Source organism: Oryx dammah, unplaced genomic scaffold (assembly GCF_014754425.2).
Source record: "Oryx dammah isolate SB20612 unplaced genomic scaffold, SCBI_Odam_1.1 HiC_scaffold_6, whole genome shotgun sequence".
Classification (NCBI taxonomy): Eukaryota; Metazoa; Chordata; class Mammalia; order Artiodactyla; family Bovidae; genus Oryx; species Oryx dammah.
Window position 1 is genome coordinate 8,918,960 of NW_024070190.1, and position 11,925 is coordinate 8,930,884.

The 11,925-nt window shown below is 44.6% G+C and overlaps 1 protein-coding gene across 1 annotated transcript in view; it reads right to left on the bottom strand.

Annotated features, from left to right (window-relative positions):
• KCNK1 (potassium two pore domain channel subfamily K member 1) overlaps positions 1–11,698 on the bottom strand; it is a 67,628-nt gene extending 55,930 nt beyond the window's left edge. Inside the window, exon 1 of the mRNA XM_040242731.1 lies at positions 11,064–11,698. Coding sequence (XP_040098665.1) covers positions 11,064–11,418 — 355 coding nt within the window. The 5' untranslated portion in view covers positions 11,419–11,698. The remainder of the gene's footprint in view (positions 1–11,063) is intronic.
• Positions 11,699–11,925: the final 227 nt, after the last annotated feature.

An 11,925-nucleotide genomic window follows, 5' to 3' on the forward strand; every position in this document is an offset into this window, starting at 1 on the left:
AGCGACTGAACTGAACTGATGCACCCAACATAGGAGCACCTCAATACATAAGACAAACACTAAGAGACATAAAGGCAGAAATTGACAGTAACACAACACCCCACTCACACTAATGGACAGATCATCAAAACAGAAAATGAATAAGGAAACACGTCTTAAATGATACATTAGATGAGATGGATCTCATTGATATCTTCAGGACATTCCACCCAAACGCAGAAGAATACACCTTCTCAAATGCACATGGAACTTTCTCAAAGACCACATCCTAGGTCACAAATCAAACCTCAGTAAATTTAAGAAAGCTGAAATCATATCAAGCATCTTCTCCAACCACAACGCTTTGAGACTAGATATCAATTACAAGAAAAAACTGTAAGAAACACAAACTCATGGAGATTAAACAATACGTTTCTAAATAACCAACAGGTTACTGAAGAAATCAAAAGGGAAATCAAAAAATTTCTAGAAACAAATGACAAAGAAAACACGATAACTCAAAACCTATGGGATGCAGCAAAAGCAGTTCTAGGAAGTTTATAGCAATACAATCCTACCTCAAGAAACAAGAAAAACATTGAATAGACAACCTAACTTTACACCTAAAATGACTGGAAGAAGAACAGAAAGCCCCAAAATTAGTAGAAGGAAAGAAATCATAAAGATCCGACCAGAAATAAATGGAAAAGAAATGAAAGAAACAATAGTAAAGATTAATAAAACTAAAAGCTGGCTCTTTAAGAAGATAAACAAAATTGGCAAACCTTGAACCAGAGTTCTCAAGAACAAAAGAGAGAAGAATCAAATCAACAAAATCAGAAATGAAAAAGGAGAGGTTACAACAGACAATGCAGAAATATAAAGGATTATAAGAGACTATTATGAACAGCTATACGGCAATAAAATGGATAACCTGGGAGAAATGGACAGATTCTTAGAAAAATTCAATCTTCCAAGACTGAATCAGGAAGAAATAGAAATTATGAAAAACCTAATTACAAGCACTGAAATTGAAGCTGTGATTTAAAAAAAAAATCTCCAAAAGAGCAAAAGCCCAGGATCAGATGGCTTCACAGAAGAATTATATCAAACATTCAAAGAGTGAATGCCTATCCTTCTATAACTCTTTCAAAAAATTACAGAGGAAGGAACATTTCCAAACTCATTCTACAAGGCCACCATCAGCACAAGCAAAGAAAACTGCAGGCCAATATCAATGTTGAACACAGATGCAAAAATCCTGAATAAAATTTTAGCAAACAGAATTCAGCAACACTTCAAAAAGCTCATACATCATGATCAAGTTGGGTTTATTCCAGGGATGCAAGGATTATTCAACATATGCAAATCAATCAATGTGATACACCATATTAACAAATTGAAAGATAAAAACCATATGATCATCTGAACAGATGCAGAAAAAGCCTTTGACAAAATTCAGCACCCATTTATGATTAAAACTCTTCAAAAAAATGGGCATAGAAGGAATCTACCTCAACATAATAAAAGCCATAGATGATAAGCCTACAGCAATTATTCTCAATGGTGAAAAACTGAACACATTCCCCCTAAGATCAGAAACAAGACAAAGGTTTCCACTTTTATTATTATTTTATTACTATTATTCAACATAGTTCTGGAAGTCCTAGCTACAGCAATCAGAGAAGAAAAAGAAATAAAAGGAATCCAGATTGGACAAGAAGAAGTAAAGCTCTTACTATTTGCAGATGACATGATACTGTACATAGAAAACCCTAAAGATAGTATCAGAAAATTACTAGAGCTAATCAGTGAATTTTAAAAAGTTGCAGGATGCAAAATCAATACGCAGAAATCACTTGCATTTCTATATACTAAGAAAGAAATATCAGAAAGATTTTAAGAAAATTAAAGACTCAATCCCATTCACCATTGCAACAAAAATAATTAAATATATAGAAATAAACTTATCTACGGAGACAAAAGAACTGTACACAGAAAATTATAAGACACTAATGAAAAAAATCTAAGACGACATAAACAGATGGAGACATATTCCACGTTCCTGGGTAGAAAGAATCAATATTGTGAAAATGACTATACTACCAAACACAATCTACAGATTCAGTGTGACCCCTATCACATTACCAATGACATTTTTCACAGAACTAGAACAAAAAATTTCACAATTCATATGGAAACACGGAAGACCCTGAATAGCCAAAGCAGTCTTGAGAAAGAAGAATGGAGCTGGAAGAATCAACCTTCCTGACTTCAGATTATACCACAAAGCTACAGTCATCAAGACAGTATGGTACTGACACAAAAACAGGAACATAGACCAATGGAACAAGATAGAAAGCCCAGGAATAAACCCATGCACCTATGGGTACCTTATATTTGACAAAGGAGGCAAGAGCAGCCTCTTGGGCAAAGACAGCCTCTTCAATAAATGTTGCTGGAAAAACTGAACAGCTACATGTAAAAGAATGAAATTAGAACACTTCCTAATACCATATAGAAAGATAAACTCAAAATGGATTAAAGACCTAAATGTAAGACCAGAAACTATAAAACTCTTAGAGGAATACACAGGCAGAACACTTACTGACACAAATCAAAGCAAGCTCCTCTCCGACCCACCTCCTAGAGTGACGGAAATAAAAACAAAAGTACACAAGTGGGACCTGATTAAACTTAAAAGCTTTTGCATAACAAAGGAAACTATACGCAAGGCGAAACGACAACCCTCAGAATCGGAGAAAATAATAGCAAATGAAACAACTGACAAAGGATTAATGTCCAAAATATACAAGCAGTTTATACAACTCAATGACAGAAAAACAAACAACCCAATCACAAAGTGGGAAAAAGACCTAAACAGACATTTCTCTAAAGAAGACACACAGATGGCTAACAAACACATGAAAAGATGCTCAACATCATTCATTATTACAGAAATGCAAATCAAAACTACAATGAGATATCACCTCACCCTGGTCAGCATGGCCATCATCAAAAAGTCTACAAACAATAAATGCTGGACAGGGTGTGGAGAAAAGAGAAAGCTCTCGCACTGTTGGTGGGAATGTAAACTGATACAGCCACTATGGAAGACAGTATGAAGATTCCTTTAAAAACCAGGGATAAAACCACCATACGACCCAGGAATCCCACTCCTCGGCATATACCCTGAGGAAACCAAAATTGAAAAAGACACATGTATCCCATTGTTCATTGCAGCACTATTTCCAACAGCTAGAACATGGGAGCAACCTAGATGTCCATCAATATATGAATGGGTAAAGAAGTTGTGGTACATATAAGAAACGCATTTGAGTCAGTTCTAGTGAAGTGGATGAACATAGAACCTATTAAACAGAGTAAAGTGAGTCAGAAAGAGAAAGATAAATATCGTATTCTAACGCATATATACAGAATCTAGAAAAATGGTTCTGAAGAATTTACTTACAGGGCAGCAGTGGAAAAACAGACATAGAGAATAGACTTGTGGACTTGGGGAGAGGGGAGCAGAGGGTGAGATGTATGGAAAGAGTAACATGGAAATTTACATTACCATATGGAAAATAGATCGCCAACGGGAATTTGTTGTATGGCTCAGGAAACTCAAACAGGGGCTCTGCATCAACCTAGAGGAGTAGGATTGGGAGGGAAGTTCAAAAGGGAGTGGGTATATGTATACCTATGGCTGATTCATGTTGAGGTTTGACAGAAAACAACAAAATTCTGTAGAGCAAATTATCCTTCAATAAAAAAATAAGTTAAAAAAATTATCTTTGTACTCATATATTTGTACTATTCAGACACTAAGTCATGTCCAACACATTGCAATCCCATAGACTGTAGCACACCAGGCTTCCCTGTCCTTCACTATCTCCCAGAGTTTGCTCAAACTCATGTCCATTGAGCTGGTGATGTGATCCAGCTATCTCATCCTCTGTCGTTCCCTTCTCCTCCTGCCCTTGACCTTTCCCAGCATCAGGGTCTTTTCCAATGAGTCAGCTCTTCACAACAGGTGGCCAAAGTACTGGAGCTTCAGCTTTAGTCCTCCCAGCGAATATTCAAGGTTGATTTCCTTGTGGGAGGGGTGTTATTTCTGTTTATGCAACTAAAAAAAAATTACCTGAGTAATTCTATATTAGTTTGCTCGGGCCTCCACAACAAAGTACCACAGACTGGGTGATTTAAACCAAGAAATGTATTTGCTCCCATGTTCTGTCCCTAGTAGCTCAGATGGTAAAGCATCTGTCTGCAATGCAGGAGACCCGGGTTCGATCCCTGGGTTGGGAAGATCCCCTGGAGAAGGAAATGGCAGCCCACTCCAGTACTCTTGCCTGGAAAATCCCATGGACTGCGGAGCCTGGTAGGCTACCGTCCATGGGGTTGCAAAGAGTCGGACACGACTGAGCGAATGCACTTTCACTTTTTCTGGGGGCTGGAAGTGCAAGATCAAAGGGTCTAAAAAGTTGGTTTCTTCTGAGGCCTCTTCCCTCGGCTTATAGACAGCCATCTTCTCACTGGCTCCTCATTTTAACTTCATTACCTCTTTAAAGGCCCTACCTCTAAACATACATGTTGAACTACGGGGGTGATGACTTCGACTTCCAAATCTGGGGAAACCGGATGCATCTGGAAACAACCTCCTATGCCCAGATACTAGGTGCAACTCAAGTTCTTAATTCAGACACGTCTGGATTCAACGGGCCTCCCTGGTAGCTCAGATGATAAGGAATCTGCCTGCAATGTGAGCATATTCTTGCCTAGAGAAGTCCCTGGACAGAGGAGCTTGGTGGGCTACAGTCCATGGGGTCCAAAGAGTAGGACAATGGATTCAAATCAAGGCCAATCACTTCTAGCTCTGTGATCTAGTTAGAGAAGTCACTCAAGCAAAACTTCTGCCTCAGTCTCTGTAAAGGGAGGATAATGACTATACCTCATCACTTCCTGGCAACACACAGAAGGTAATACGTGGAAACACTGCCTGGCACACAGGATCCTTTTATTTTCCTGGTTTTTAAGGTATATGTCTTTTCACGACCTTTCACTTAGGTTTGCCTAGAGCTGTGCCTCTCCTTTCTTTAGCTGTTACAAGCTTGAAAACCAGATCATTTAATTTGTTAGAATTAGTATAAAGGCTCAGAAGCAAGGCCAAAGCCTTTCCTGCAAAGAAAGAATGGAAGCTTCTGCGTGTGGGATGTCAGATCTCTCTTCTGACGACAGTTTACTTGCTTGTTTCTGGTGGAATTCCCTTCCTTGTTGTCGTTTCTTCTCTAATATGGATTCACCACTGCAAGGAGATCCAACCAGTCCATTCTGAAGGAGATCAGCCCTGGGATTTCTTTGGAGGGAATGATGCTAAAGCTGAAACTCCAGTACTTTGGCCACCTCATGTGAAGAGTTGACTCATTGGAAAAGACTCTGATGCTGGGAGGGATTGGGGGCAGGAGGAGAAGGGGATGACAGAGAATGAGATGGCTGGATGGCATCACTGACTCGATGGACGCGAGTCAGAGTGAACTCCGGGAGTTGGTGATGGACAGGGAGGCCTGGCGTGCTGCAATTCATGGGGTCGCAAAGAGTCAGACAGGACTGAGCGACTGAACTGAACTCAACTGAATACACTTTAAATAAGGTAATCCCAATGTGAAGTGTAACTTTGTTACCATTAAAAAAAAGTGGCACAAATTTGACCAAAAGTAGTGCAATGGCACCCCACTCCAGTCCTCTTGCCTGGAAAATCCCATGGGTGGAGGAGTCTGGTGGGCTGCAGTCCATGGGGTCGCTGAGGGTCGGACGAGGCTGAGCGACTTCACTTTCACTTTTCACTTTCATGCACTGGAGAAGGAAATGGCAACCCACTCCAGTGTTCTTGCCTGGAGAATCCCAGGGACGGGGGAGCCTGGTGGGTTGCCATCTATGGGGTCGCATAGAGTCAGACACGACTGAAGAGACTTAGCAGCAGCAGCAGCAGCAGCAGCAAACTTTCTACAAAAGGTTGGACAGTAAATATTTCAGGTCCCGCAGCCCTCTGGTTTCTGTCACAACTACTCACCTCTGCCAATGTAGGTAGAAAACAACTGTAATACAGAAGAAAACGGGTGTGTGTCTGTGCATCTATAAAATTTGTTTATGGACGCTGAGATGTGCTTTTCATAGAACTTTAACAGATCAGGAAGTACTTTTTTCCTTTTGACTTTTTAGAAAGCTATTTGAAAATGTAAAAACCATTCTTAGGAGACACAAAAACAGGTGGTGGGTCAGACTTGGCCCAGAAGTCACAGTTTACCCATACCTATGGATGTGAGAGTTGGACTGTGAAGAAAGCTGAGCACCGAAGAATTGTTGCTTTTGAACTGTGGTGTTGGAGAAGACTCTTGAGAGTCCCTTGGACTGCAAAGAGATCCAACCAATCCATTCTAAAGGAGATCAGTCCTGGGTGTTCCTTGGAAGGAATGATGCTAAAGCTGAAACTCCAGTACTTTGGCCACCTCATGAGAAGAGTTGATTCATTGGAAAAGACTCTGATGCTGGGAGGGATTAGGGGCAGGAGGAGAAGGGGACGACAGAGGATGAGATGGCTGGATGGCATCACCGACTCGATGGACATGGGTTTGGGTGAACTTAGGGAGTTGGGGATGGACAGGGAGGCCTGGCGTGCTGCGATTCATGGGGTCGCAAAGAGTCGGACACGACTGAGCAACTGAACTGAACTGAACTGAACTGAACTGATTCTATTCTAAAAGCTCAATTAAGTATATGCTGTTAGTGATAATACATTTCCCCTTCTGAAAATAATCTGAAGACTAAGGTCTGTCAGGTATCTCCTATTACCTTTTCCCTCTTTCTTTTTTTGAAAAATACCAATGCTACCAACCTGGCTAAAACAAAGGCCACTGTAAAACAAGGTAAATTAAGTGCCTTTTCTGAGTTCTTTAAATACAAGTTTCAAAACATCTCTTCATAAAGACTGATAAGGCAGCATGCTCCCAATGGCAGAAAGGGGGACTCAGTACTCCTGTGAGCCTCATGGTCAAAAAGCAGCAAAGGTCGTAAACTGCATGTCCATCATCCACCATCATGACAGACCCCTGTTTAGGGGAATGAATAAAGAAACAAATGTGGGGCTTCCCTGATGGTCCAGTGGGTAAGAAGTTGCCTTGCAATGCAGGAGACTGGGATTCAATCCCTGGTCAAAGAACTAAGATTCCACATGAGGAGCAACTAAACCCAAATACCACACTACTGAGCCCACGCGCCACAACTAGAGAGTCCATGGGTAGCAGCGAAAGAGCCTGCATGATGAAAGGAAGATCCCACATGCTGTTAGGACCCTATTATCCAAATAAATAAACATATAAACAAATAAAATTTTTAGAAAAAGAAGCAAATCATAGTAACTGACATGACAAACTCTTCTTAAGAATGAATGAGATCAATCATCATTTTATCTGGCTACTAAAGACAACTTTAATAAAGTGACTTCTCACTTTCCAAGTATCACCTCAAGGTGCGTGCACCTCAACACGTGCGTGCACACACTCAGTCGTGTTCAACTCTTTGCGATCCCATGGACTGTAGCCCGCCAGGCTCCTCTGTCCATGGAATTTCCCAGGCAAGAATACTGGAGTGGGTTGCCATTTCCTATTCCTGGGGTTCTTCCTGACCCAAGAATGGAACCTCTGTCTGTTCCATCTCCTGCACTGGCAGGCAGATTCTTTAGCACTGTACCACCTGGGAAGTTCTAAGTGGGAAATAGCTGAGTCTAAAATAACCCGTGAGAAATGGAATTTTTCCTGCCATAACAGTAACAAGGACATTATCAGCCACTGCAGCCGCCTTGGAGTGTGAGCTGGTGAGGAAACTCAGGACGGGAGTACAGGGTACTGGCCCGAGACAGACGAGGCACACATCAAAGTAATGATTTCCGTGAGCCCAGACTCTTCCATCTTCCCATACCTAGACAAGCACTAAATTCTTTAACCTGAGATATCTGGTTTTCCTTTAATTCACAGCGTTAATCTTTTGATGTTCAAGGCCCTTGGTTGCAAAACTTCTACATAACCTGGCTCCCCCTCTCGCCTCCTCAGAGCAGTTCTCTCACGGTTGCTTGAGATGCTGTCTCCTGGGCTTGAAGTCTTAAAAATTCCCACCAAGTGAAACATAACTCTCAACTTTTAGATGGTGAATGTTTCTTAAGCCCATATCTCCTTCCCTTTGAAAAAGTGAAACTGTACTTTCTTCCATCCTCATGATTTCTATGTGGACGTTGCTGTATCTTTTTTTTTTAATCAAAAAGTAAAGAGATGTGAAATGATTTTCTGGAAATTATTCAGAGTCTTTGGCAGAGGAGAGAATGAAAAGAACATGACTGAATTATCAACTCAAGGCTTCTTCTAAACAGACCATGAAGACTTTACCCACTTATTTCCATAAATAGAAGCTTGTGCTTTCTGGGATGAGAAGGTTCTGCCATGAAACGTTCATGTTCCATATTATGACGATGACTACCAAGAACCACATTTTTGTAACAGGAATTGTTATCATTCTGGCCAGGCCAAGAGCTGACCACACTGATTGACTGGGCAATGATAATCTCTGTGAGTTGCCATCCACCATGGTGGAAGAGTTAAAAAAACCAAAATTACAGCATGTCTAGGGGATGGACAAGTCATTTAGAATCTGCCTTCCAACGCAGGGGATGTAGGTTCAATCTCTGGTTAGGGAACTAAGAGACCATATGGCATGAGGCACCTAAGCCCAAGTGCCTTAAAAAAGACCTAGCATAGCAAAAATAAAAAATAAAATTTAAAAATTAAAATTAAAAAAAAAATCTACCTGAAGAAAAGCATAAACCACAATTCCAATTGATTTGAGTCACCTGGTACTTTTCTGGAAAACACTTTGCTGGTCAGGAAGCATAATGTATTGACTAAAAATCACCTGATTCTCTGCTACAAAACCAGTAAACACATGGAGCAGCAAACACGGTCAATACAAAACCAGGGGATGGGTCAACACAAAACCAAGAGAAGAGTATCTTTGATTCAGAATACAATTCTACATTTTAATAGAATTCTATTTGAATCAATAATTTCTATTTTATCAATAACAAGAATTCATTGCTTTGCTAATTTTACAAACCAGGAAGCAATCCTTTTTCATCTAGTTTATCCTTAAGTGCTCCTTGCACTGATTTCCTAAATGAACTCTTGTTTTGCCTGAATACACACTTTCTTAGGAACTACAATGCAATTTGAATACCAATATAAGAAGACATCTTTCCCCATCTTTTTTTTTTTTTTTTTTTAACAAGAACTGTGGATTTTTGTAATTGCAAAAAGGGACAGCAGGGAATCTGGGGAATAATAGTCTGTTCAAGATGTAAACTAATGTTTTTGACATTTAACTACCGGCCGTGATGTTGAGATTGTATATGGGCTGTCAGTGATGGAAGTGTGCGGCCCAGGAGCAGCAAACCTGTCCTTTACCTCATAACACTGTCCTTACTCTGTTACTTAGAAAGTACCAGAAGTTACCATCATTCTCCATAATATTTACCCAACATTGTGACCCAGTTGTGGATCTTCTGCAGCTCTGTGAAACCACTTGCTTTTGCAGAGAAAAAGCCGATTCCCAATTTAGCACATACTCCAAGGAAAGGCACCCTGAGTTCTGGGGAACAGAGCCAGGAAAGACAAAGAAAGCAGAACTGGTCGAGGAGGGGAGGAAAACAAAAGCTCAAGAGAAGTGCTGGAAAAGTTAAGTAAAACAGGTCTGCCGTAAGGCTACTTTTGAAAAGTGTCTCAATACAAACTAGAATTCTACTTCTTTTTATTGCAGGGCAAATTCAAGTCACGTTAGTAATTCACCCCACACTTCTGAATCACCGTTTCACAGGATACCTGGATGGCTTACCATTACTCATTACCAAATAACTACCAGAACAATCAACTGGGTTTAGCCCAAGGGGATTGTAAAGAAATAAACCGCAGAGAGGGGGTGGGGAGAAGGAAGAGTCCGGGAAAGAGAAAGCTGATTCCCCTGTAAGGGTGGGGGTGGGGTACCGCACGTCCCTGGCAGGGGAATCACAAGGCTTAGGTTCCAGGACGTCGCTGGCAACTGGGAAGCCGGTGACCTTGTGGAAGCCAAGCACTGATCTGCGCTGGATGCTCGAGACCACTTTCCGGGGTCCAGATTCCAACGGATAACAACTCCCCTTGGGTGTCTGTGCCCCAGTTAACCACGGCTGGGACAACTCAGCCTTCGCCACCCAACGTGGCAGTTACGACGCCCTGAGGCGCTCGGACGGCCTTCGCCCGCCCCCAGGACACCCGCCTTTAGCGAATGTGCTGCCAGGTGATCCGTGCGAGCCAAGTGGTGCTTGGAACCTGAAGGGTGGCCTCGGACACGAAAAGTTGCGAAAACCAAAAACTGCTGAATCAGGGTGCCCCCATTTTGCCTGCTCACGGGCTGTCGGATGCTCCTTTCCCTCACCCCTCCTCCCGCTCCGAAAAGCAATCGGATCCGCCTTTGCGCTCAAAGGTCACCTGCGAAGAGCAGAATGATGTCACTCGGCTTACCCCGAAAGGGCCCCCACATAGAAAAGAGCCGAAACACCACCGTATCATGAAAAGACAGGCTCCCTCCGGAAAGTGACCCTTCAGCGCTTTAAAGGTTCGGCAGCCCGACCCCGCCAAGACACGGGCGGGAGGAAGGTGAGCGCCCTCGGAGCACCCGAGAGTTTCCACCAGCCCCGGCCTCACCGCGCGGCTGCCAGGGCCGCCTCTGCACGACTCCAAGAGGGCAGTTCGAGGTAGAGTGTCGCGAACCTAAGAAGGCAGCCCAGGGAGGGAACCCCTGCTGCTGCCCAGGCCGAAGGTTTAGGGACCACGATCCAAGAGCTCCGCGAGGCCACCCCCAAGCTCTAAGGCCACCTCGCCGGCTTCCGGCGCCGCGGAGCCGGACCCCGCGAGCAGCGCCGGAGGGGCACAGGGAGAGAGGGCGGAAGGGGGCGGGCGGATCGAAAGCCGATCGGGGGTCGGGGCGCGGGGCGGGCCTCCTACCTGTGGTGGAGAGCACGGTGCTGGCGAAGAAGAGCGCGGAGGTGAAGTCCCAGTTCCAGTTCCCCGAGGCGTTGCTGAGCACCGACACGCCGTAGTTGCTGGCCTCCAGCACCCGGCCCAGGAACTGCTCGAGCTGCGGCTCCGACAGGCACTCGTGCTCCTCCAAGAAGCGCCGCTTCAGCTTGCGCAGCTCCTGGCGCAGCAGGTCCTCATAGGGCAGCTCTACCGACGAGAAGACCACGGCGCCGAAGACCAGGTACAGCAGGTAGCCGAGCACCAGGAAGCCGAAGCACCAGGCCGAGCGGTGCCGCTCCACCAGGCGCACGCACGAGCTGCCGGCCAGGGACTGCAGCATCTTCCCCGCCGCCCGGCCGCAAGGCCCGCGCTGCACACCGGCCCGCCGCTCGCCGGATGCCCGCCGCCCCCTCGGGCCCGCCCCGCTGCCCGCGCGCGCGCTCCACCCGCAGCGCCTGCTGCCTGCGATTGGCTTGCCGCTCCGGAGAGCGTTTGCTCCCTTCTTTTCCTGTTTCCTTGAAAACAGAAAGGGCCCAGATGATGTGGCGCTGACGTGGTGACTGGCTCAGGTAACCAGAGAGTCGCCCCAAACCGCCGGGCAAACTTGGAGGCTGAGCTGGGGGCTGCGCGCGCTGCCTGGCAGCGTCCGCCCTGGGCTCCGCCCCCCGGGCCTCTAGGAGCCCCGCCCTTTCTCGCCCTGCCCCCGGGCTCCTCCAGCTACCCGCCGGGGTTCACCCACCCGGGGCACCAGAGTGCACCCGGCGGGGTGGGAGCAACGAAGGGAGGGAGTGTGCGTGGGGGTACATTTATAGACTATGCGCTGAAGGCCAGTGTGGGTGTGTGTGTG